Below are 27,744 nucleotides of genomic sequence, written 5' to 3'. Positions count from 1 at the left end.
CCCGTGCAACCCACGGATCAATATCTAGTATTGGGTGAACTTGGAGAGGCGGACCTGGTCGGAGCAATTAACGAGCGTTACGAGGTATATTAGACTATCAGTTGACACCTCATGCATTATAAATTCACCCAAATCACAACAAACGCTCTTCTCAATTTCATTCTCAAAACCCCTTCACTCTCGATAGGGTTCTTTGCCCACAAGCACCGCCTAAAGAGGTAAAATGCTCCACTTTTTGTCTTTTTATTTTTTTCTTCTATTATGAATGCAAAATTCCTGTTCAATTCCTCGTGTTCTGGGTGTGCATTGATCGTAACTTGAATTTGTTTAATTGGTCATTGACGACGTTGAAAATCAAGGCCTATTTTCATTTTTCAACTGCATGCAGAACCCTGGCAACCTTCTACATTTGTTTTTAATGAAAACTTTAGCACCGTTGTTTCACTTGCATTCTTCCAATTTGAAGCTTCTTTTCACCGATTTGGTAAAATTCTTGTAAGATTGTATTACTGTAATTATTGTTGCTGTTGTAGATAAGGATATTCGAAATAATTATTTTGGCGTGTAAACATTTGCTCTGTCTACCACTTGTCACTGGCACTTTCAATTTTCTGAGCGGTTGGTAGAATTTTTTGCAGCTCATAATGTGTAATAGTTCTTTCTATGATTTGCTTTCCAGTTTCCCGGGACCAGGGGTAGGGGTGGGGGGTGGGGAGGAGCTGTTGATGAGGGTTTTGACCATGTGTTGGTGTCTCTAATCTGCTGAAAAGATTTGTTTCAGAGGGGAAATTTCCCTATATGAATAGGAAATGTCGTTTTCATTACTTTTTTTTATTCTTACCAGTATTTGATTGCTCTAACATTTTTATTTTTTAAATTTTAGGTGATTAATTTCAAGAAACATGAGTGCTACACCTAACAAAAGGCTACATGAAGATGGTGGCAGTGGTGGTGCTAGTGGTAGTGGCAACCACAGCCATCCTTCTGTTTTGAAGTACCCACATGATGATCAAGGAACATATTCTGGTGTTGGTGGAAAGGTCCTGGCATCAGCTAGGCATGACTACCATGCTTCCTATGATATGGGCCAGGAAGGTCGGCTGCCAAAGATTGTTCCACGTAATGAGCCTCGTGATGCGGACAGGAGGTCACCATTGCTGCCAAATATGCTGTTCAGAGTGTCAACACCAACTGATTCACACTCTGATCATGTTGGTTCAGAGAGCAGGATGGAGTTAAGGGATTCAAAAGACAGTATCAAGGAGATTAAGGTTGATAATCGTGACATGAAGCCTGAATCTAGGGAGTTGCAGCAGACTGCCAAATGTGATAAATATGATAGCAGAGCTGATGATAGTAAAGATCTGAAACATGAAAGGGATGCATATTCTGAACTCAAGGGCAACGAGAAGCTGGATAAGGATGGTTTCAGTGGATGTAACACCCAGTTGAATTGGAAAGATATTAAAGAACAGCACCGTCTAAAGCAATATACTGATGTTCCTGGAGGAAATTTGGAAACTTGGCACACATCTCGTACTGGCTTGCTTGGCCCAGCTGATGCTGCGAAGGAAGGTTTACATGTTGAGAATAGGGACTTCACAGAAGCTCGTGAGGCAGTTGGAGAAAATAGAGTTGATATGAAAGGGGATGACAAATTCAAAGAGAAAGATAGAAAGAGGAAAGAAGTGAAGCACTGGGAGTGGGGGGAAAGGGATAAAGAAAGAAGTGATCGCCGGAATAACTTGCAACTGGGCAGTAGCAATAATGAGAACAAAGAAGTAGTACGGGAAGACAGAGAGTCTGAGAGGTGGGGAAATGAAAAGAAAGAGCCTCCAAAAGAGAAGGATAAACTAAATGAAAAGGAAAAGGATCACTTGAAGAGGGATTTGTGGAATGTTTCTGAAAAAGAGGCTTCCCACAATGAAAAGGAACTGGTAGACACTCCTGGAAAATCTGTTGAACAGGAATGTTCAAACCTAGAACCAAAGAAGAAAGATCATGATGCATGGAAAAATGTTGCGGAAGTGAGAGACAGGAAGAAGGAAAGAGATGCTGATGTAGAACCAGAAAGACCTGACAAACGCAGTAGGTATCATGAAAAAGAATCTGACGAGGTTGGTATGCATGTCGAAGGAGGTACAGAGCGCGAAAGAGAAGTCTTCAATTGTGGGGTTCAGCAGCGAAAGAGGATGCTACGGCCAAGAGGTAGTCCTCAAATGGGAAACCGGGATCTGCGTTTTAGGCCGTCTAGCAATGATCATGAAGGGTATATATATCTATTTATTTTTATTGACAAGTTGAATTCTAAGTGCATTTTGTATGCGGAGAAAAGAGATGATTATGCCTGTTTGTTTTATGCTTATTTATTTGGGTTCCATCTCAGTTTAGTCCATATAGCATCAACTTGCTATAAAAAAGAATGACCTTCATTCGTATTCTTAAGGCTGAAAATTTTCTTGTAAGAGGGACATGATGCTTGGATTACGCCGAAACCATGTTGGGACATACGAGATTATGTATTGGATTCACGTATCGCTTTATGAGTTTAAATGTAAACAAATTGGAACATTCATATTTTACATAAATGCGTCGATGAAGGATTTACGGAAATTTGCTTTTCTTAAATGGTTTGGTGCTAAAAATGATTCTTAATTATAGATAAGAGTTCTTTCAGTTGTAAGGGGTCTGGTGCAGCATGCTATGGGTAAGTGGAGACCTTGATGATAAACAATGGATGATTGGTTTTCCTTGTGCATCTTATCTATATTTTTCCTTTCTTTTAAAAAGGAATTACCCTCACCCCATTAAATAAGTGTTCTGAAAGCTGAACTAAGGGGGATGAAATTAAACATCTTTTTGTTAAAGTGAAATACTAGCCCTGAAAAGGAGTGAGATTGATAGATGAAGGTAGTTCGTCTAGAGAGGTTAAGGTTATCTAGGAAAGGAATTCAAAATCAAAAGGTTTGAAGGTGTTTGGTCGACTAAAGGTATTAGGACCAAGTTGAAACTCAGGCCATAAGCAAAAAGGGATGGGAAGATTAGATATTCATAAGTCAAAGGGAAAAGGTCTAATTTACCATCAATTCTTTTTCCTTCCTCGGAGTAACTGTCCCCCCATTCCCATCCCCATCCCCATCCCCATCCCCTGCCTTGAGGGGATTCTTGTTTAAATTTAAGCCCTCTAATCGGTAACCAAAATGGTTAAGGTGAAATAAATATCACGTCATTTACAATTCTTCTTTATCAAAGTTCAGATGTCAGAATGTAGGAATGAAATTAATGTTGTTCGGCAATTGGTGTATGTTTTTGCTTCTCTTCTGCCATTCTTCCTCTTAAGGGGCTTGCACTTCATGGATGAAGAATTGAAAATTGTGGAAACAAGACCTGGAAACTGATTTTTACACTTTAGATTTCCGCACATCTACCCCTATATGGAGTGAACTAGTTGTCTTTTTTCTTTCAACCTCTAGCTTTACCCTCACATGCACCTGAGATATTGATGGTTAATCCATATAGTTGTGTAAACAATTGAGTCCTTCCATTGGTTGGGCCTAGTAAGTACAATTTCACGATTCATTTTTATCAAATGTTGTTTATATTTTGCTTACTAGTTTCTTAGTTGTTTATGTCCTTTGTGAAATGTTGAATGCTCTGATGTACGGGATCTCTTTCCATTATTTGGATTGCAAAGATGTGCCTAACCTTTTTGTGTTTTGACATTTTTGCAGGACACAAGGTAAGCCCTTGAATTGCTGTGTTAAGCTGGAGTCTTGATTGGTTTATGAAGTGGGAAGTTCTTCCCCTTTGTCCTCTATGATGCCTGATCTACACCACTCTGAACTTTATTTTTGCAACATTTTGTTTCTGTGGTATGACTTTCTTGAGTGCAGCTGAAAACTTTGGCTCTATTGCTTAATATGTTTCTTGATTTTGACATTTAACTTCGGAATATGCTCACATGAACATATTTTTGGTGTTCAAAAGATCAATGAAGTAACTTCATCATTGCCTGGATCACTATGATGATAGAAACTTCTAGTTTCCACCTTGTCCCGACTATTTATAAGTTAATCAATGAGCAGTCTGATCAGAGGTTTACCTGTTCTCATATATCTGCAGTATGTTTAATTTTGGTAATTGTTTGGTGCAGCCATTTTTTTTTGAAATTAACTATATGATATCGGTGGCCCACTCTTTATGTTTTAGGCAAATGGTGCCCAGATGAATTCTTTTTTTCCTTTCTACTATAATCATGGTGCTTATTTGCAGGTAAGGCTGATGTATCCTGTGTTGTTTATAAAATTGGTGAATGCATGCAAGAACTCATAAAATTGTGGAAGGAATATGAACTATCGCAAGCTGATAAAGCATGCGAAGGCTCTCAGAATGGCCCTACTTTGGAAATCCGCATACCAGCTGAACATGTTACTGCTACTAATCGTCAGGTAAGATGATTATATATAAGTTGCTTTTGCTGTTGCTGTTTCAAATTAAAGTTTATATATGGTCCATCTTTCTGTTTGAACTTTTTTCTCTCTCTGCCTGAATTTTGAAATTGTGCTATAATTATCTGGTTTCTGATATTGCATCTGGCTGTTTACATGCCTTAACTTCAGTCTGCTTCTGCTTGAACCAGTCATAATATGCTCATTCATCCACAGCTGATTTTCTTACTTCATATATATGGGTTTTATACTACGACTAAATGAATTCCTTAATTATGTTTTAGAGGCAATATTTGATCTAAACTGAATCTGCTGTGTTGTATTCTGCTTTACCCCAAGGAGTTCAGTTTAAGTAAGAATTTTGGGAGAAAACTTAATTCCTGCCGGAAGGATAAAACTCAAGGAGTTTTGGTTTCAAATTTGCTCTCTGCTTCTTATACTTCCACAAGTATACTAGTTTTTGGTAAAGGCAAATATTAATTGAGAAGATCCAATAAGGGGCTCAAGCTCATATGCAAAGGTCAGTATCAAAGGTTGTGTGAATGCTACTCAGAACTTTGCCTCTTGTATGATTTAACATAATTTCACCAAGTCTCTGTGAGCAACTCTATTGTGTAGCACAATTCTTTTAATTACTTAAAAGTTGTGTGCTTCTTGTCCATCCTCCATTATAAGTTTCCTAATTCTGCCTCGTGTTTCAATTTTATTCCCTTGTCAAAGTACTCCTTTTGTAGTCCTCGTCTCATCTGTCTTGGAGATCCAGTGTGAAGGTCTTTTGTTTAGTTGTGCAATTTCGTTTATAGTTCTGATGGTCCCACTCTTGTTATCCTCCCATTGTATGTTAAAGTTTGTTACTCCACTAACCTGCATTACATTATTCCCTTTTTACTTATCTAGGTTGTCCTGATAACATTGTATTAGCAATGTAAGCATAGTTAGTTATGGTGCACCATGGCTCTAGTATCCATGTGCGGACTAAATCTGCAACACTTTTTCTTCTTTACTGTATTGACCGATAAGATATCGAGATTTCCTTGAATATTTCCCTTTCTATGTGGATTATTTTTTGAATGCCTGTTTGTTATTCCTCCTGTGTCATTTTTTTGAGTTCTTGAAATGCTCCTTGGCAGGTAAGAGGTGGGCAGCTATGGGGGACAGATGTGTACACAGTTGACTCTGATTTGGTGGCTGGTACCTATAGTGTCAATATTTGTTGCAGTATATATTTGCTGACTCCATCTAGAAAAATTTGGAACATTGACTGACATAATGTTGTGCTGTTTAGTTCTTATGCATACAGGCTATTGTCGCCCAACTGCTTCTCCTCCTCCATCTGCTACTCAGGAGTTACGGGCCACAATCAGAGTGTTGCCTCCACAAGATTGTATGTTTGAAAAATATCAGTCTTTAAAGAAGTAATCCATGGTTTTAAACAAATTTTAGCTATTTGTCATAAGGTTGAATGAGTAATCTGATACATGAAAACATAAACCTTTCCCCCCTGGGGTAATATAGGTTTAAATATTGTTCAAAGTTTCCAAAAGGTTGGTGGTTCATCGTGATGTGGCTCTACCAAAACAAATTAACATCAATAAATAAAGTTTACAGCCTCTGACCATATAATTAATATGATATCCGTAAACATATCAAATTTTCAGCTGTATATGATAGAAATAAATTTGTTTAGTTTGGTTTGCCACCTCGCTGCAAGATGAACTTGTTCATGGTGCAGTTTTCCTTGGTTTAGATGACAACTGGACAGGATTTTTCTTGTGGGATACTGTGACAACTTGGTCTTTTCTATTTGAAGAAACATGTCTATGGTTTTTCTGTACTCTGATCTGTAGGCATCTCATCATGTAAATTCTGCGGTGAAACTTTTTCATATGTTTAAAATGTTTTAGTCAGCAATTGCATCCCATTGGTTTTGTACATTCTTTACGATGATATGTACTTTATTCATTGGAGAACCTATTATTACGCTGCTGTTATGTCTTTACTTTATTATGTGAGTGCATCTTAGTGTGTGAACGCATGAGGAAATTGACTTGTGTTTGATAGTAGTGCGTAAACTTTGTGTATATTCTCTTTTTATGCATGTACATTCTCTGTTATTGTTGACTCTATTTCATTTAAATTCTTAAGGTTACATTTCTACACTGAGGAATAATGTTCGTTCACGTGCTTGGGGAGCTGCGATTGGTTGCAGTTATCGTGTTGAGCGGTGTTGCATCGTGAAGGTTGGTTAACAATATTTTTCAAGTAATGCCTTATTCTCACTTCAACCCATCCTCCAGTCCCCATCACTGCAGCTTTCCTTTTACCAGTCTTATCATCCACTAGAAAGCCTCAGTTAAACGGATTGCTTCTGCTTCCTTGCTTCCTCCCCCCCCTCTCCCCCGCCCGGGAGAGAATTTTCTGTCTGCTTTTTGCTTCTCGCCTATGGTTGGCCTATATCGAATTTTCTTCTTATATATCTTCTACTCTTTGTTAGTTCCTTGAGAAGGAGAAAACTATTGACTGTTGATTTATATGATGCTTGTTGATCTTTGTATGTGTGCCAGAAAGGAGGTGGAATTATTGATCTTGAACCTTGTCTAACACATTCATCAACCATGGAGCCTACTCTAGCTCCAGTGGCTGTGGAGCGCACAATGACTACAAGGGCTGCAGCTTCGGTATTTTCCTTGTGATGCTGATTATGAATGTTTCACTTTCCTTGCTCATTGTCATTGAGTTTGATTAACATACCCCTCATTTCGCCCCCATTCTCTAGAATGCATTGCGCCAACAAAGGTTTGTGCGTGAAGTGACAATTCAGTTCAATCTCTGTATGGAGCCTTGGTATGTTTTCATATATTTTGAGCACACATTTCTTAATCTTTTGCAACTTATTGTTGTTTATAATCCAGTAGTGGCATTATTGCAGCCCTTTAGTTCTTCAAAGGCATGTAGTTCTCACTTCAACTATTGACAGTTCCATTCAATTCATATGATCTGTTTTTCACTTCCTAGATACTCTTTTAGTGTCATGGTGCAAAATTGTTTTGAGGAAAGTTACGCAAAGAATGTATGATAGAACCATCTTATATTGGTAATGATTTGACTAATTGATTGGCTTTCTGTATCTGTAATACATACTACCAATGCAGTGGAGATTACCTTTCGAATTTGATTTTCATTACTCTTTTTAAGATTTTGCTATGCTGACTTGATTTATTAACATGTTATCTTCATTTGTGAAGTGGTACTTTATTTTTGGTTCTTGATGGTTATACCATTAACCAAATTGTCTTCTTATGAAGCTATTACTTTTATATTTTCCATATTCAAAAATCATCCTAGGGTCAGAATATCTGAAGTGGCAAAAAAAGGAAAAAATTTAATTCAGTTCTTGCAATACTCGTCTTAATATACTAAAAATCCTCTTTATAGTGTGCCTAATAAAATACACCAATATACTAATGTTTATTTGGAGAAGCAGTCTGCTAAGGCTCTCTACTACCATGCGAAATCAGAGGAAAGACCCCCCAAAAAAAAAAAAAAAAAAAAGAAAAAAAGAGAGAGGAAAAAGAAAAGGAGGGGAATAAGGATTTTGTAACAATAACTGAATTATGAGTTAATAGGAGAATACTAGAATGAGCAGATTTTGCAACAATGAGCAAATTTTGTAACTTTTCTGCATCTTAATGATTTTGATGGTATGAAGTTCCTAGGAGAATTGTTTTTTGTATAATGATAAAGGTCATTTGAATTTCATTATCAATTAAATGCTAATTTAAACATCTGAATCGAGGGTGAGGTTTACTTTATTAATCTATCTTTTTGCAATTAATGACCGTAGAAACTGAAAATAGAAGGATAGGATTTGGATCCTTTCCCGGAACTTGCAATTCAATAGAATCTAAGGTGGGTGATGTATTCTTTAATAAATTCAGTTCATTTTTGTTTATGTTCCTTCAAATTTAAATTTTTCTTACCTTGGTTTTTTATGGGAATCAAACAGAAATTACCAAAAAGTAAAAAAAGAAAGGGTGAAATGCCAAAAAAAGAATCATGCATTTTTAATTTGACGTTTGCTATGAGAAATGCTCATGGTGAATTTTTTGTTGACTGACCTTTTCTGGACCCAGTTTGGTATACTGTATTTGCACTCTGTTCCCTTGCTGTGCACGCACAGCCAAAATTCTAATAGAATTCATGACTTTCTGGATTTATTATCCTTGAATTTGGTGCAATCCGGTAACTGTGTAACTTTAGTGGTCGTCATTTTTCTTTTTCTACCATTTTCCTTGGGACCGAATGGAGCCTAAAAGTTTATTAGTAATCACTTTTATTAACTGAGGTTTAACGAAAAACGTGTTTCTCATCTTCAAGCATAACTGATATGCTGTTTTTGCTAAGGTGCATGAACTTCCATCAACTAATCACCTCTGGGTATCTTATCTGGAGATATCTTTTATGGTTTTGGAATTTGGGGTTATTTTTCTACGTATTGCTTCTTGTTATGCAACTCAAACTGTCAAACATCACATGGTCCTGTTATTTTGGTACGTTGCTATTTCTTGTTTGATATTTCCCCTTATTCTTGTTTCTGGTTTATTCTAGGCTTAAATACAGCATTAGTGCTGTTGCAGACAAAGGTCTAAAAAAGTCCCTCTTTACATCTGCACGCTTGAAGAAGGGAGAAGTGCTATATGTTGAGACTCATTCCCGCAGGTAACAAACTTGAGTGAATCATGTGATTTTGAGCCTTCGGAAGATTTTCAAGCTATTGGGATTTTGACATCCATTTTTTATACTAGTGTGACTGGCCTTTTTGTTTTGAAGTCCTAAGCTAAATGCACTTGCTGTTTTGATAGTCTGACATTACTGGGACTGATTTATTTCATGATCTGGATCATCATGTTGATATATGGAGTCAGATCCTTTTAGGTGTGAGCTTTTCTACGAATGGCTTTCACCTGGGAGTTCCCCGGTAAATAGACTTCAGCTTTGGGTGTAGGCAGGAAGTGTCAAGAAATATCTTGACCTACTTTCTTAAGGTTACTCCTATATTTAGGCGGACGACCTCAGATTTGGTAGTTAACATTTCATCATTATCTCCTACTTCAATAATATTCAATAAGAGAAGTTAATGCTTGCTTCAAATGATTATTTGCTGTAATAAGAATGAAAAGGGTAATATAACTTTAAGTTAGATGGTGTTCTTTCCCCTAGTCTGTGTGAAGTATCCTTCTCATTTTTACTTATAATTTTCCTCCTTTTTCTTTCTTATTGCTTCCCCCAATTCTAGTCTACCAGTTCCATTTTGCAGCTGGAAGATTCTCGCTTTTCTAATTTTTGTTCAACTTAAACCAGATCCTCCAAACTACACACCACAAGCCGATCACCTGAACCCTCGCCCAAATCAACCCCCTGCCTCTTATCAACCTGCAACCATCCCCTCCCCATCTCTAGATTTGGTATGGAGCGCTGGTTTGTCTGTGCACATCTGCACCTCCTGCGCTCAAACAAACCTGCAAAGCTCCCATCTGCAAACATCCACCACCCCCATCTCTGGATCTTGTGTGCAGATCTGATGTTGATGCTCCATTTTCGTTTTAGATTTAAAAAATGTTCCTTATGTCTGATTCTTTTTAAGGTTTATTTATTACCAATATATAAGATGCGGCGGATGTGATGAATGGTTGAAATTTTTTACTGTTTTCTACTTTTTTTTTTCCTTCTGGTTTCTCATAGCATTACAAAACGATGTCGTTTGGAGTGCCCACCTCCTCAAACGGTGTCATCCTTCTATATCTGGGTTAAGCACTATAGCTATAATTCTGGTGACTTGACGATATTAAAGTGGCTGGTTTGGTGTTTATTTTTCCTCTGCCAACTGGGTTTACCCTGTATAATTACCATTTTGTTTGTTTGGAAAAAAATGTCTTGCAAATGCTTAATAAAGAAGAAATATTGGTGAGTCTCATCAGCTCATCTTTTTCTGAATTACCATCGCAAGACTACCATCACCACACATCTCTCTCTTCTAAAACTAGACACGAAAATGAACAGAAATACCTTTTCTTTTGCCCTTTTTCTTTTTACAATTTATAGAGGATTTAGAAATATTAGTTTGAAACTTTGATGGGGAAGGTGGAGCTACCTTAATGTGGTATCCTGTTGGACCCTCAATTGATTAAAGATAACCATGACAACTTTAGGGTTTTGGTGTTGAGAGCTATGGAGATCTTGCAACTGAGATTATGAATTTGTCCTTTCATTTTGTGACTTTGGTGGTGAAACTTGCAAGCAGCCAAGTGCGGCTTCATTCTGAATTTGAAGTGCTAAAAAATTTTGTTAGTCTTAATTTATTGTTGTTTTACTATGATTATCTGAATTGGTGAAAAATTAATCTGAACTTGAACAGGATTAAGCAAAATTGTGGAGTTTAAATATCAATAGTGATGAAGCAGTTGGAGAAACTGGGTGGAAGCAAATGGTTTGAAGCTTGGGTATGATTAAATTATAAATTATGGACAATATTAACAAAAACTAAGGTAGTTGGACTTTATATTTTAGCTAGGAGAGTGTGACCGGTGACCCATAATTTATCTAATTTATGAACTAAAGATGTATATTTAAAAAACTTAGTTGAACTATAAAAAGTTAATGACAGACAATAAAATTATAATTAAATTGCACTATCTAGAATAGCAATCCTAGAACAGTCATTAATAATTTCTTCAAATCCTGAATATGGAAATGGTGAATGTACATATCTCATTCCCTTCCCTTTTCAGTTAGAAACACATCCCTGTTTTCTGTTTTTTGCACATGCACATCTGTATCACTGAAACGTAGACTTGTTGAGAAGTAAAGAAACTCTGAGAAAGGGTGTTTTAGTGTGGGTGGAGATGCTAAAACCTAAGTCACAAAAAAGGTTGTAGGAGCAGGAGCCTGAGTGGCAAGATGGAAAACCTTTGGGGCGGTAGCATCTGGATCTTAGAGGGTTTTCTGAAAATTATTATTTTAATTAACTTTGTGTCATGTTGTCTATGATTTGAGTAGTTGGTCCAAGTGAAAGTACATCTGAGTAGATCTTGAGGCACTTTTTTCTGGGTTATTGCCATCTCTTCATAATTTTATATATTCTTACAATTTTCCTGTCCATCTCCATATTCCATTTCTCAACTCTCAGATCCAACCTTCTTGAACTGTTTTACAGACCTTTAAGCTCTATATGTCTGCCACAATCACCACACTTGTGGATGAAATTTTGTCACAATTCTTAAGGTTTTATTGAGGGCGACTTATTAGGATATAAGTCCCTTGTTCTTAGAGTGGTTTGACACTGTTAGCTCATCGCCATTGTGAGTTGGGTAGGTGTAAGCTATTGGCAACACATGTGTTGCGAGGTAATTGTAACTACCATGACCACATAATCTGAAGGGGCCTACGAGGAGTTTTAATGGTTTTGGGAAAACCCCACTCTTAAGCTGCCCCTCCTAAGAAGTTTGTGTTGATAAATGAGCTATGAGGAATGTTTGTTGGTTGTTATTTGTTGCAGTGATGGGATTATTGGTTGTTTCAGGAGCTTGACCTGATTCTAAAGTGCTGCACAATGATCCCAAGAATAAAACTTTGTGCAACAACTGAAACTAGTACTCAACAGATGTTCAAAAAACCGAGGGCTGAAGTTAGTTTTTTTGAAGCAAATAAATATTTGACGCGGAATATGATAGTAATAAGTATATTAAATCATATATATTTAGACAGGAATATTTATAATAGTTTATATTGAGTAGGATTTTGTTTTCTAGTTTAATTCTATTAGGACAAGCCTATAGATACATGGGCACCTTTGATCACTGAATGAATATTTTCTCTAGAAATCTTTAGTTTTAGCATAGGGTAATATGTTCAGTTTTTAGTAGTTGTCCTACATCAATATTCTACTACAATTATTTACTCTAGGTATCAGAGTCTTCCATAGGAGATTAAGCAGAAGAACGACATAAAAAGATTTTAAAATTTGCCTTTGGATGACTAGATTTTCCAGTATATGTATAAATGAGCTGATATAATACTGTGTTGCATTTTTCCAATATATAATGAGATCATTGAAATGATTCATGTGGCTGGATAGTGCTGCACTTTTGTATTATGTTTGCAGGGTGGTTATCATATTTGCTTTGGGTTTCAGTCATTTTTGTGGAGAAACTTTTTGTGAAAAACATGAAAATGAAAATCATTTTCCCTCACTTCTTCATCCTAATCTTAATCAAGCCATCTTTAGGTATGAGCTTTGCTTTAATGGAGAGAAGGTGATCAAAGCTGCTACTGCACCTCATGCACATGGAGGTGAAAATGGAAGAACTCAAATTTACAATTCACATCTTACTAATGGTGAAAGAAATGCGGTGGATGGTGAAAACAGTATGGTGGATACATTCCGATGGTCTTGCTGTAGGAGACCCCTTCCGCAAAAAATTATGCAGAGTATTGGGATCCCACTGCCTCTTGAACATGTTGAGGTAAGCTTCCCTGCCTGTTCCCTTGATGCAGATGTAGAATACAGTGCTCTTTTCTTCACATGACAGAGTCCTTGTTTCTTATGTTGTTGAAGTTGTTCTACCACCTCCACTTTTCAATATCCCCTCCTTGTTACGTTCTGAGAAATGCAAACTGATATGTTGAATTCATTGATTCTTTTGGATCCTCAAATTCGATGGTCGTATGGAACGAATTTGATGACTGACCTTTTTCTGGGTGGGGAAGACGTGTGGAGAAGTATATATTATCTTATTCTTACACCAATTTCTTTGAACTGCACTCTGAATGGCCCAGGTTTTGGAGGATAATCTGGAATGGGATGACATATCATGGTCGCAAACAGGTGCTTGGATTGCTGGGAGAGAATATCATCTTGCTCGGGCACATTTTCTTTCCCCAAATTAGGCTAGATTTGAATTTGCCCCTCCTGTTTCTTGTTGGACATATTTATGAGAGAAGCTAATGGTGTGAACTAGTATTTGAACTATGATATACTTGGAACTAGAGTGTGGATTTGAGATAACATGGATGGTATCTTGCTGTTGTGTTATTTATGTTTGTATGTGCTGTTTGATTCCTGATCCGTGTGTATGTAGCATCATGTGCTGTTTGATACCTGATCCATGTGTATGTAGCATAAGGCTTGCAGAGTGTTGCTACATTAGTAGTTGTGTACAAGTGACGGTTATCTTAATTTATCAAAATATTGTTGGCTCATTTACATTTCCTTATCTAGAAGTTAGGGTTCATTGTACCTATGATGTATTCAGTGCGCACTTTTTTTTATAAACTCGTCGTTATCTACAAGACCACATGTTGGGTGGCCGTGCAACTGCATGTAATCAGTTTAGTGAGGACGATGAGTAACCTCCCTGGAGACCACCAAGGGCAAGAAGTACGAATTGAAAACCTTGGTTTAGGCGCACCACCAAAGGCAACTCAAACTTGTGTTAAAATAATTTTAAAAAAAGAAAAAGAAAAAGAGCGGGACAGAAACCAAGAATTTTTGGCGGTTGTTAATATATCCAAATTATTTTGTGGACTAGGACTCCACCGGCAGAATAAATAAGAGAATCAGCCGAACTTGCTTCTGCGGCTCAACGTATGAACCAGGTAATGCCCTTAAACATATGATCACTTAAAATCCTTGTAAAATCCAACTTCTTCATTGAACCAAACCACAATGGAAAAGGAGAAAATACAAAGTAAACCATTTAGGCATCCCAAACATAATCCTGCGAAGAAACTGCAGTAGATCACACTGCTCATCAAGACCAATTGGCTCCTATTTTATTCCGCCTCAATGCTGTTAAACAAACAGATTTTTTTCTTGCGTTGATATGATTTGTGTAGTTACCACAGTAAAAAGAATAATGAGGAACTTTGAAATGGCAAACTCTCCTTCCAGCGTGTTCATAGACTCCCTAAAGACATTTCTTAAAGATGAGAGACAAGTGATCAAATAGTTCCTTTGCATTCTTTGGTAAAAGATTAGCACCTCTACAGTCATGGATGTGATAACCAACTACTTCACATTGAGCAATAAATTCAACCATATTACCATACCCAGATCAGGGAAGATATAATTTCCTGCCCCATCAACTGTTAGTATACATGCATCATACTATAGATCATCATGACATTTGGGGGAAGAAACGAAGGAAATATACATGCATGCACGATGTTCAATTGACTCTGCATTTGACCTCTACCTTTCAGGAACTTGAAGGAAGTTTTGTCGGGGTCGCTAAGAACAGCTCTTGAAATGTGTGAATCTGCAGCTGAGCATTTCCACCTAGGATACATGAAATGAATTGATCTTTTCCTGGAACCTGGGCAGGTATATTCATCCCGTCTACTGCTGCAAACCCGTCCTAAAGAGGAAAGAACATGTAACTAATGAAACATAATCTCTACATATATGGAAAGCATAAACATTCAGATGTTGACCTCAAAATATGGGTAGGATCTAGTGCTTTGGAGGATCTTCTATGGAATCATGAGAGTCGGCAGCTGACAAAACCTTGTGCAAAAAGTAACTTGTACATTATCAAAATGCCTACTTACTGCTTTCCCGCAAAACACCGAATTCACTCTTGTATCGCTAGCTTATGTTCATGCGGCCAGCAATATTCAAGACCTAGTCAAGCAATCCCTCTTCATGAGACCTGTTGCGTCACGTTGCATGTCTCTCTTTAAGAGTGTCACTTATGGAATACATGTTTGTCTATAACTTTTCCTGCCGTATCATGCTGCATGCCTCTCTACATGCTTGTCTATAACTTTTCCAGGCACAACTTGTCATAAGCATTGAGAACTTCAGTAATGAAGCTGGGTGCCTTCTAATACCTTTTAATATTGCAGCCAGCAGCAGCTGCAACTAGCTCCATCTTATGTCAGTCATCCATGGCAATCAGTAATCTGTACAACTAGACGCTGAAAAATGGGCATGCACGACAAAAGACTACATGATTATGTTGATTTTGCACCAACAGTTCACACCATAAATCCAAAAAATAATTTCATATAGCGAAAACAATAAAAAAATAAGAAGTAGCTAGAAACACAGTTAAATCATAAAGCATGGGTATAAAATCTTTGACCACAATGTCAAACTAAGTACAGGGGCCAAAGATCCAAAAAACCTCGCTAGAGGCAATACAGATTTTAGAAAAATGAAGGACTCATTAGGAAAGAGCACAGAGCACATCAAACTCCTCCAGCTACCACACTTGAGGAGGCTCTAAACTTTCCCTGCAACCATGCCAACCGTCTCTCAGCTTTAAGCGAAATGAAAGTTTCTCTCGCTGAGGGATTTTCAAATAAATCCAAAGCGTAAAAATAGAGAGTTTGATCAACACCTTGCATCTCATCCAATACTCTTATGCATTTGCTTATAGTAAAACGCTCCTCATTCCTCATGATTGCAGCAGCCCTCATTTTTGAAGCTGCAGCTATTTCCAACATAGCATCAACAATAGCATCACTTGTTGCCTTGCGACTTCTCTTACGCCTACCTGAATGAGGGATCATAGACTGATTCTTATTTTGCCCATCTAACATGTTTGCCTCATCTCCTGATCCAGAAGAAGCTTCCTCCTCTACGAAAGTCCGATTGCCAGACATGCTTGACTCTTAGCACACATCAAATGGGCAAGGACTTGGGTACCAACTGCGCTCTTAAATAGCAAAAAGGCCATGGTCACAATTTCCACAAAAGACAATGACCCAAACCTTCAAATTAGAGCATACGGTACATAAGAAACGCAAGCAGCAAGGGACCCAAGTAAAGGAATATCAAATTTACTGAGTTAAAGTTGTCCACATCACATTAGCTGTGTCAAAATGAGTAAGACATGTATCATGCACCACTCAGAGGTCAAAGTACATGTAGAAGCATGCTTAATCATATTGCAGTGAAAAGGGCAGAAAAAGGATAATAACTGGATATATTGTGGTGAATCTATGTTCTGCCACAAGATATTTGAGTGGTTCTAATATGGAGCCTTAGGTAAAACGGGTGCATGCAAAATTGCAAATATAGAAAAATGTTCCAGAAAGGAAAAGCTACCTGTGTATGAATGACAACAATCAAAGGACTAAAAAGGAAGCTAAATATCAAGATATGGTAGAGCAAAATAGTGGAAAGATAAGGACACAGAATGCAACTCTAGTCTCTAAATATCAAGAATTTCTAAGTATTACGTGGTCAAAATGGTAAAAGATGTGGAATCATATATGGATTTTCATTTAGACCACACCATTTAAATATTGAAGCTAAACAGCAACAAACAAACAAACACACTAAATAGCAATTATTGGACATGGAAGGCAAACATGTTCATGTACTTATGTGGTAAAAGCTAAGCAGTGGAATGGGGTTTGCGATGCACTTGTGTTTTTGTTTCTTATACTTGGTCATTGGTTCGATCCAACACAAAGCCTTAGGGTTCGGAGTTAAGATTGCAGAAAAAATATAAAGGCCTAGATTCAAACAAGAGAAGATTGAGAGAAAATTGGGAATTGTTAGGCAGAGTAATAGGATTGTGTAGAAAAAAATGTAGTAAGGATGGGGTGTTTGCAGAGATGATCACATGGAAATGAAGTGAGGAAAAAGAAAAACCGATAAATTGAAAAGAAAAAGGAAACAGAAAGAGCAGTAAAAATGGAGAAGGGAGAAGAAGAAAAGGATACCTGGGCAGTAGGGTGTGTTGATTGGGAAGAAGAAGAAAGGGTTTATGGTGATGGAGAGATGGCTGATGGACTGTGTGTGTGTGTGTCCGTCCGTCCTCACTCAAATTCCATATTTGTACTCTTTCTTCTTGTTATTAAATTAAATAAATACACTAACTGTATATAAGGTGGAGGGGGAGCCCAAACAAACGCCAGCCCACCCCCAACCCAATATTGGGATGGTAATGAGCCCAATAATTGTTACATTTGGGTATTTAAAGATCAATTATTGGGTTGGGCCTACTAACTGAGTCCATTTGAGTTAATGAAAAAGGAGCATAAAAATAACATAATACTTTCCATTTTGATGATGTCTGAAAGAGGCAGTGAGTGATTGATGGAAAGGAAGAATGTTCTAGTTCTTCTTCTTGCAAAGTTGGATGGATTCCCCATCATTACATTCATTGAAAAGCAACGGTGGAACAAAAAAGAAGGAATTAGAAACAACAAAAAGGCAGAAAAGAAGATCTAAAGAGAGAGATGCATATCATCATCATCATGTTCATGTGTCAACTGTCATGTGTCATGTTGATTTGCATGTGGTGTAGTATGGATGGAGTACCTTCTTTTCTACTCAACCATATATATATATTCATTAAAGATTTGAAGACTGATGATCCATTAGCGGAGGGAGAGAGGGAGCAAAGCTGGTCAAACCCCCCCACCCTTCACCCTTTTCATTTTCTCCACTACTCATCTTTCATATGCAATCATGCTTCTTTATTATTATCCTTATTCCTTTTCTCTACTCTACCACATACATAATCAATATTACCTTCCTCCTTCTGCAAGCTACCTACCTACCCACTTTCAATTTTGTATTTATTAAAGGGTTAATTACATTTTTCCACTCAAATTTAATATAATTATTCATAAATTTAAAAAATTATATTTAGTATTCTTGAACTTGTGAAAAATTCAAGAATTGCGAGAGTTGTGTACTATAAAGTCGACATAAGAGTTAGACTTTTTATTTTTAAAATAATTATTATCTTGTTCTGGTGCTAATAGTAGTAAATACAACGACTTATAATCTCAAAATAATATATTAATAATCTGAAGAATAAAGAGAAGGAATCCAAGAAGCCATTTCTCTGTTCTATATTTCAAAAAAATGATAGCAAGGAAGAAGATTGTGTATGGTAGCTGTATGTTCACTTATTTAAATATGAAAGAAAAAAAAAGAAAAGAAAGGAAAACTAACTAACTAATCAATGTATACCAAAAACCGCAACAACAAAAAATACACTTTTATACGTGAAGTGAAAATATACAGCAACTTCGTTTTCTTCTTCTTTTTGTAAGTATTCCACTCTGTATATACACTGTTATTCCTTCAGCTGTGTAGCTCCATGTTTTACTGTTGTATTTCAGCACCCCTCCCCCCCCCCCCCCCCAACAAGTTGGGCGTGGGATAGCTGTGACTAAGGCTAACTTGGACTTTAAATGGAGGAAAATCGAGCCAGCCAACGATTTTGTGAAAATGTTAGCTATTAGCTGCTTAGAAACTATATATGTTGGCTGAATAATGCTTTCTTTGTACTTGTCCCTGACCACATGACAATAAATTTCTAAGTGTTTTGCCCTCTCAAGGAACACCGGATTGACTGTGATGTGCAATGTAGCCTTATTATCACAAAAGAAAGGAATTGGTTTTTGCACTGAAACTCCCATATCACTAAGTAAATACATTACCAATGTAATCTCACATGTTGTTATTGCCATGCTTTTGTACTCAGCCTCTGCAGATGATCTAGCCACCGTTGTTTGCTTTTTGATTTTCTATAAACTTGGGCTTCCTCCTAGAAATATGCAGAAGCCTGTCAATGATCTCCTTGTTGTTTGGCATGTTGCCCGATCCGTATCACAATATGCTTTGAGTTCAAAACTGTTATCTCAAGGAAAGAATAGTTCTGTTGAGGGGTTGACCTTCAAGTATCTTACAAGATGCATTGCTGCATCAAAATGTTGCTGGCAAGGATGCTGGAGATATTGGCTAAGTTGCTGAGCAGCATGGCATATGTCTGGCCTTGTGAAGCTAAGGTATAATAGCCTTCCAATCAATCTCCTGTAACTGGATGGATTCTTTAGTTGTCCACCTGTTTCTGAAGAGAGTTTAAGTCATGCAGGTAGAGGAGTAGTGGCAGTTTTTCCCTTTACAATCCAGTGTCTTTGATTATGTCAGTAGTGTACTTATTTTGAGTTATAATAAGCCCTCTAGATGATCTTGCTATCTCAAGACCTAAGAAATATGTTACTGCCCCTAAGTCTTTTATGGTGCAGAGATAATGTAGATATCCTTTAACCTCCTGTATAAGGTTCTCTGTGGAGGTTGTGACAGGAAAATCATCAACATATACTAGAAGTGCAATAAATTCTAAACCTTTCTTTTTAGTAAAAAGGCAATGATCATACACTGATTGCACAAAACCATACTCAGTAATTTTACTTGTAAATTCATGGTTCTATTGCCTTGAGGCTTGTTTTAAACCATATAAAGATTTCTTTAACTTGCAAACCCTACCTGCTGGAGTTCATAGCCCTTTGGAGCATCCATGTATATGTCTTCATCTAATGTAACATGGAGAAAATCATTATTTACATCTAAATGATGTAATGGCCAATTCTTTGTTGCAGCTATTTCTAGGAATAACATTACAGTGACTGGCTTTGCTACAGGTGCAAAGCAGTCACTGTAATCTTCTCCCTCAATCTGACTATATCCTTTAGCTACTAGACTTGCTTTGCATCTTTCTAAAGAGTCATCTGGTTTAAGTTTAACCTTATATATCCACTTACAACCTACAGTGTTCTTACCTTGTGGCAAGGATGAAATTTCCTAGGTTCTGTTTTTTTCAAGTGAACTTATCTCTTGTTGCATTGCCTCTCTCCATTCTGCCTTTTCTTGTGCTTTTGAGAAGTTTCTGAGCTCCTGCAGAGACAACAAACTATCCACGAAGCAACTATATTTATGTGTTAGAGTAACATTAGCAGGTAAATGTACATTGTCAGCAGCATTACAAATGAAATCTTCCATCCAAGCAAGTTTGGTTATAGTTTTGCTTGACCTTCTAAGTTGTATAGGGACTTCAAGTTGTGTAGTGTTTTCCACATCAGTCTCCTTAATGTTTTCTATTTTTTCTTCCTCAAAATTCATCTACTTGATTAGGTATAGGTAGAGGACATGTAATATCAGGTTCAGAGGAGACTGCAAAGGGAAAGGTATGCTCATGAAATGTCACATCCCTAGTTACATATACTTTTTCAATCTGCAGTTCCATTACCTTATATCCTTTCCTTCCATGACTATAGCCTAGGAATAAACACCTTAAAGCTCTAGGCTCAAATTTCTTTTGAAGAGGATCACATTAGTTGCAAAAAAAAAGCAACCAACTACCTTTAAATGATCATAGCTAGGAGCCTTGTTATATAATAGCTCATAGGGTGTTTTCCATTTTAATATTTGTGTAGGTAATCTATTTATCAAGTAGGTTGCTGTTAGGAGAGCCTCGGTCCAGAATTTTCAAGGTAAATTAGCTTGAAACATCAAAGTCCTGACTATTTGAAGCAGGTGCTGATGTTTTCTTTCTACTTTGCCATTTTGTTGTGGGGTGTGAGGGCAAGTTCTTTGATGTAAGATCCCCTTGTTTTGAAGAAAACTTAAGATCCCCTTAAGTTCAACATTTAATGCCTTAAGATTTGGTAGTTTTCTAGCCTTCTTTCTTTGATCTGCAAGAGCCTTATACCATTCTGGAAACCCCTTCAACTCGAAGCAAGTCTCCTTTCAATGACCTGTTTTCTTGCAGTGCTCACAGTACAACATCTTCTCGTCTGGAAAATTTCCTTTCTTGGGTAAGTTTTTTCTCAAGAACTGCTTTCTTGATTCCCCTATTTGCGCAGCTATGACCCATTCTTTATCCAAGGCAGTTATTCCTGAATAGACTTCCCTATGTTTCTCCACCCTCAACACCATTGAATAGACTTTTCCAAAGGAAGGGAGTGGATCCATGAGGAGAACCTAATTTCTTACATGATCATATGCATCACTTAGTCCCATTAGAAACTGCATTAGTTGGCTTGATGCTATTCTTTCAGACAATTTCTCGCTTGTTCCACATGTACATGGAGCTAGTGGATCAAGACTTGATAACTCATCCCATAGTTTCTTTAGTTTTGAAAAATAGACTACCACAAACATACTTGTGAAATGGAAGCAATTTCCCTATGTACTTGGTAGAGTAATGGTCCATTACTCTCACCAAATCTAGTCTCAAGCTCAAGCCACAGATCTTTGGCAGATGTTGGGTAAAGAAAGGCTTCTGCAATATTTTTTGATATGGAATTTAAAATCCAGGACGCAATCATGTAATCATTCTTTTGCCATTTATCCATTCATGTTTGTCATCAGTGGGCTTTTGACAAGATCCATCAATAAAATCGAGTTTTTGTTTGGCTCCTAATGCAAGTTTCATGGATCTAATCCACGAAAAATAATTATTGCCATTGAGTGGAACCGTGACCATACTCATGTCAGGGTGATCATTCCCTTGCAATTTCTGATTTTCAGGAATCTTGTAGTCGTTTCCATTGTTTCCTTCAATGATGCCTTTGTCTGCCATTCTTGAGAAATTATGTGTTTCTAATGTTTCAAATTATCTAGAAAATATAAAGGAGAAGAGTGAATAACTCATAAGAGTTTTATGGCTCTGATGCCATGTTAATAATCTGAAGAATAAAGAGAAGGAATCCAAGAAGCCATTTCTCTGTTATATATTTCAAGAAAATGAAAGCAAGGAAGAAGATTGTGTACACTAGCTGTATGTTCACCTATTTAAATAAGAAAGAAAGAAAAGGAAAGAAAGGAAAACAAACTACCTAACTAACGTACACTAAAAAACGCAACAACAAAAAACACGTTTTATAAGTGAAGGGAAAATATACAACAACTTCGTCTTCTTCTTTTTTTAGCAAGTCTTCACTCTGTATATGCACTGTTATTCCTTCAGCTGTGTAGCTCCATGTTTTACTGTTTATTTCATCATAATAGTATTATAAACTTTGAGAACAACGAACCAAAAAATATTTTGGAACTCTTTTACTAAAACTCTACTTGAAAAGTGCTTTAATTGCTTAAGAATAATATGAAAATGAATTGATTAAAAATAAATTGAATAGGGATCTACTTATGAAAGTGGAAAATGTATTATTGAATGGATATATCCGATCAAAAAAGATGCATTTGAAAGGTTATAACTTTTCATCCGAATAGGCGCATCATTTCACCCAAAAAACGTACCATTTTACCCAAATGGGTGCATTATTTCACCCAATGGTAATAACATTTTAACCAAAAGATGCATCTATTCAGCTGATTAGACACCATTCAATGATGATTGGGCGCAAATCAACTATCATTAATTTTTCATGGGCTTGTTATGTGTCGCACATCACAACCAATTATTTTGATCGAAATAAATTTATTAAATAAATTTATTTTTATTTTATCATTCACCATTTTCCAACAGAGGTTTGCTTTTGTCTAATAAATAAGTTTCGCCATTGGTCAAATTTTGTTGATATTAACAAAAAATCGAATAAACATATTTACCCCTGATTGACTTATTACTTATTTATTGCAGGTCAAATAAATTTTTTTGTGCCCAAATTATCGATATACATCTTCACATGTTAATACATATGAGGAGGTATAATTCACCATTATAAGGGTAGTTTTATCAGGAAAAATTTATCTTACCTGCAATAAGTCAGTAATAAGTCAATCGATGGTATATATTATTAAGAATGGTAACTGGGATCTAGGTTGATACAAGGAAGGTTGAAGCAGCAGCTGCAGCACGACTGCAAGTGCAAGGAGGAAGACGCATGAATTACAGAAGCACCTTTTTCTTTATTTTATAAACACGACTGTATAAATTGGTTAACAGAGCCTGATGTGTATGCCAGGTGTTACTGATGTGTGTTAGTCACTTAATTAGTTAGAAATTAGTTTTCATTATGTTCATCGTCTTCCCCATTCTGTATTTAAAAACAGGGAACTGTATATTTGGAGCTTCTTCTTCTTGGCAGAATGAATACACAGACAAATTTTTACATGGTTTTCTTTAATCACTGTGTTTCCATTTTTCTATTCAACATGGTATCAGAGCCTTCATAACAAAGGTCTTTGAACAATAATAATCTACAATAGCGCTTGCACAATAGAATTGGTGAAGGCAATGACATGAAATGGTGCAGCGTCGCACATTACTCCAGATCAGGAGCTTATGCAGTTGCAATCCTCTAACCATCCTAGTATGATCATGGTTTTTGCGTTGTTGACAAGTAATAACTACTTCGCCTGGATTCGAGCGGTCAAAAGAGCTCTTATGGCGAAAATAAAATTAGATTTTGTTGATGGAAATGCGATTAGGCCGCCTGGCAATATAGATGACTTTAAGAGATGGAATTGTATTGATTCCATAGTTACCACTTGGATATTGAATTGCATGTCCAAGGAGTTAGTTGAATCATTTATGTACGTTAGTTCCTCAAGTGAACTTTTGTTGGAATTGAAAACTCGATTTGGGGAAAGCAACAGTCCTTTAAATCTATCACCTGCAGCGAGAAATTGGACAACTTATATAGGAAAAAATGTCCATCACGGAGTACTACATAAAGTTGAAGCGATTGTGGGATGAACTTTTGTGCCTAGCCTTCACACCAAAATGTGTATGCACAGGGTGCACATGTGGAATCAATAAATCTATGGCAGAAATGACAACCTCGAACCAGTTAAACACAATTTATAATCAAGCATGCAGTCAAATACTCTTGTTGGAACCTTTGCCATCAGTGCCTAAGGCCTACTCTATGCTTATTGGAATGGAGAAACATATGCAAATGAACATAAGCGGCATGAAAAAGAATAATGGAGCCGCATTACAAGTTAAGGCGCAGAATTTTAAGAAAAAATCTCTAGCGAATAAAAGGCAGCAATTTTGTGATCATTGCCAAAGGTTAGGCCACTCTAGAGACACATGTTTCAAGCTTCATGGAGTGCCTGATTGGTATACAGAAATGTGTGATCAAAGGAAGAAAGTTGGAGATAGAGGTAGAGGATTTGCAGTTGCAGTCACAAATGAATAGAGTCCCATCCGGGCTGAAGAGATCACCAACATTCTTGACATTGTCATAACAGAAATGAAGAAATTGATGCATGATGAGATGCCTTTGGATCCCCTAAAGGTGAACTTTACCCAACTGGATAACTTCGCAAGTAAGAGTACGTACTCTGCTTCTGTGATTTCCATTTTTGAATTATTGACAGTGGGGCAATAAGCCACATTTGCGCAGATCTCCGTCTATTTCACTCCTACACTAAACCTTAACAACCTTTAACCATTCATTTACCTAATGGACACACACAATTAGTCTTACACATAGGATCAGTTCATCTCTCATATGGCATTATACTTACACAAGTTCTTCATATTCCAACATTTTCTGTGAACTTGATTTCTGTTTAACAACTATGTCACTTTCTGCTTGTTCAATTTCAGTTTCTAAACTTTGCTTACATCCTGTTGGACCTGAGGACTGAGAAGGTCATTGCAACAGGGAAACTAATAGGAAACCTGTATGTTTTTAGTCTTCCATTATATCAAGACGAGATCAATTTGTATTGTTAAACTCTCATTGTACTCTTAACTATTGTGCTGCTCCTAGTATGAATAATGTTAATATTTGGCATCGAAGACTTAGTCACTTGTCTAAACACTCAATGAAACATATCAATTCTTACCATTAATGAATTCCATGAAAGAACCCTGTGATATTTGTCCCCTTGCAAAAATGCATAAGCTACCCTTTGTTTCCATGAAGTTCGCACGACCTCTGCATTTTTCCTTGTCTATATAGACATTTGGGATCCTTACATAGAACCTACCACTTCTGGTTGCCACTATTTTCTAACGATTTTGGATGATTTTAGTTGATCAACATGAACATTCTTCATGAAATTCAAAAACCAAACTCGAGAAATCTTTCAAAAATGTATACTCATCTTCACTCAGTTCAACAAACACGTCCAATCTATTCGTACAAGTAAAGGTTCAGAATTCCTTAGTGCCCCTTTCAAGTCCTTCCTTCATGATTCTGGCATTGTCCATCAGCGCAGCTGTGCCTATACTCCATAGAAAAACGGAGTTGCTGAGCGCAAACATAGATTCCTTCTTGACATTGCCAAGTCCATCATGCTACAATCTTCAATTCCTCGTCATTTTTTGGGGTGATGCAATCCTTTCAGCCACATGCCTCATCCATCGATTTTCCACTACTGTTTTAGGCTGGAAAACACCATATGAAGTCCTATACAACAGAGATCCCTCTTATTCCCATCTTAGAACCATTGGTTGTCTTTGCTTTTGTTATTAAACCTGAGCTCCACAAGTCTAAGTTCGATAAAAGAGTATCCAAATGCGTCCTCCTTGGTTATCCACCTAAGAAAAAGGCCTACAGATGATATAATCTTGATTCCCACATCACCTGTATCTCCAGAAATGGCCAATTCCATGAAGACATCTTTCCTTTTACTTAGGCATCTTTCTCTGCCCCCTCTGTTCCTCTTCCTTACATTCCCCTAACTATTGATTTTGAACAAGTTGTATCCTCACTTCCTTCCTCTATTTCTTCCACTGCTGCCCCTCATTCTCCTCCATCAAATATTGATATTGTCTCTGCTCCAGTCCCTCCTATTCGCAGGTCTCAAAGACAACACACTAAACCTTCTTGGTTTAATGATTTTGTGTGTCATCTCTCAGCCCATACTTCCCCACCCACCATCACTGCCTTTAGCCCTGCGTATTTGGAGTTTGTTGCTTCATTGTTTGTTTTGCAGGAACCAAGAAGTTACAGGCAGGCTTCCTCTATTCCTCAATGGGTTGAAGCCATGGACCAAGAATTGCAAGCTCTTGAGCGTAACTAGACTTGAGAAATTGTTCATTTTCCGTCTGGAAAACATCCTATTGGCTATAAGTGGGTCTACAAGATAAAATTCAGAGACGATGGTTATGTGGAGCGTTATAAGGCCACGTTAGTTGCCAAAGGATACACGCAGGTGGAATGAGTAGATTAGACAGAACGTTTCTCCCCTGTTGCGAAGGCTGTGACCATGCACTTGTTCTTGGCTATTGGCACTGCATTTTAATGGCCCATTCATCAAATTGACATAAATAGTGCCTTCCTTCATGGGCACTTGACGAAAAAATTTATATGCATACGCCTAAAGGATATAAGGTTGCTCCTGGACATGTCTGTCTCCTCAAATGTTCATTATATGGCTTGAAACAAGCCTCCAGCTAGTGGAATCAAGAGTTTACTCGAAATATGGCTGCTTATAGTTTCCAACAGTCTGAACATGATCACTGCTTGTTTTTCAAACGGTTGGATTATGGATTTATTGGTCTTTTGGTTTATGTTGATGATGTACTTATTATGGCGCCTTCAGTCCTTTTAATCTCCCATGTGAAGACTTACCATCATAACCTTTTCACCATCAAAGATTTGGGATGTGCTTACTATTTCCTTGGTCTGCAGATTGCTCGTTCAGACATTGAGACTGCTATCACTCAAACTAAATACACTGTGGATATTATTTCTAACTGTTGTTTGCTTCAGGCCAAGAGTGCTACAACGCCATTACCTCCATGCCTTCAAATGCATTATGATGATGATGATAGGCTTGTGGATCCTGAGCCTTATCGTCGCTTGGTAGGTTGTCTGTTGTATCTTAGCTTAACTCGACCTGACATCTCTCATTGGGTGCAACAATTGAACCAATTCATTCAACATCCCTGCATTTCCCACTGGCAGACTGCTCTACACTTGGTACGCTACTTGAAGGGCACCTCTGCCAAATGTCTGTTTTTACCTTCATCCAATTCTCTCCTAGTTCAGGCCTTCTGTGATGCCGACAGGGCTGCATGCCCTAACAGGCGATCCCTAACTGGATTTTGTATTTTCCTTTGTCCCACTCTTATCTCTTGGAAGACCAAGAAATGCGTAAAGTTTCTCGTTCTTCCGCCAAAGCCGAATATCGCAGCTTTTCTGCCACTATCTGTGAGTTAAAATGGATTTTCTTTCTTCTTCGTGATTTTGGCATCACCATTGATGGCCCTATCCCTTTCCACTGTGATAACCAAGCCTGGCACATAATGACGAACCCCGTTCTTCACGAGCGTACTAAACATTTGGATATAGAATGTCATGTTGTGCGTAATTCTTATAAGGATGATTTCCTTAATCCCGTTTTTATTTGCAGCAAAGATTAGCTTGCTGACTTGTTCACAAAATCCCTCTCTGCTGTTCTTTTCTCTGCATTAGTGTGCAAGCTGGGCCTGTTTCTAGGTTCCCCAAGTCTAACTTGGAAGGGGCGGGGGTATTGAGAATGGTGATTGGGGTCCTGGTTGATACAAGGAAGGTTGAAGCAGTAGCTGCAGCGCGAGTGCAAGTGCAAGGAAGAAGA

The 27,744-nt window shown here is 37.4% G+C and overlaps 2 protein-coding genes across 6 annotated transcripts; one reads left to right on the top strand and one right to left on the bottom strand.

Moving 5' to 3' along the window:
* The first annotated feature begins 22 nt into the window (after nucleotides 1–22).
* LOC105165795 (zinc finger CCCH domain protein) lies at nucleotides 23–13,706 on the top strand. The gene is made up of 12 exons (XM_011084930.3): nucleotides 23–218; nucleotides 884–2,269; nucleotides 3,732–3,739; nucleotides 4,273–4,448; nucleotides 5,579–5,639; nucleotides 5,734–5,832; nucleotides 6,594–6,688; nucleotides 7,013–7,126; nucleotides 7,225–7,292; nucleotides 9,057–9,167; nucleotides 12,733–12,970; nucleotides 13,284–13,706. Exons 2-12 carry the CDS (start codon nucleotides 903–905, stop codon nucleotides 13,392–13,394), a joined length of 2,448 nt encoding a protein of 815 aa, XP_011083232.3. The 5' UTR covers nucleotides 23–218; nucleotides 884–902; the 3' UTR covers nucleotides 13,395–13,706.
* A 798-nt stretch (nucleotides 13,707–14,504) lies between these two features.
* On the bottom strand, nucleotides 14,505–17,326 carry LOC110012081 (uncharacterized). 5 transcript variants are annotated; one of them, XM_088881167.1, is made up of 3 exons: nucleotides 17,184–17,326; nucleotides 14,940–16,168; nucleotides 14,505–14,863 (listed from the first exon to the last, which is right to left on the bottom strand). In XM_088881167.1, exon 2 carries the CDS (start codon nucleotides 16,113–16,115, stop codon nucleotides 15,699–15,701), a length of 417 nt encoding a protein of 138 aa, XP_088737293.1. In that variant the 5' UTR covers nucleotides 16,116–16,168; nucleotides 17,184–17,326; the 3' UTR covers nucleotides 14,505–14,863; nucleotides 14,940–15,698. The 5 variants fall into 5 exon arrangements, with proteins under 5 accessions (XP_088737293.1, XP_088737294.1, XP_088737295.1 ...); XM_088881168.1 differs by having other exon boundaries at nucleotides 15,057–16,168; XM_088881169.1 differs by having other exon boundaries at nucleotides 14,940–16,223; nucleotides 17,184–17,322.
* Between the last annotated feature and the right edge of the window lie 10,418 nt (nucleotides 17,327–27,744).

The sequence above is a fragment of the Sesamum indicum genome, linkage group LG6, assembly GCF_026168435.1.
Source record: "Sesamum indicum cultivar Baizhima isolate 11 linkage group LG6, ASM2616843v1, whole genome shotgun sequence".
In the NCBI taxonomy this organism is placed as follows: domain Eukaryota; kingdom Viridiplantae; phylum Streptophyta; class Magnoliopsida; order Lamiales; family Pedaliaceae; genus Sesamum; species Sesamum indicum.
This window is presented reverse-complemented; position numbering and strand designations above follow the sequence as displayed.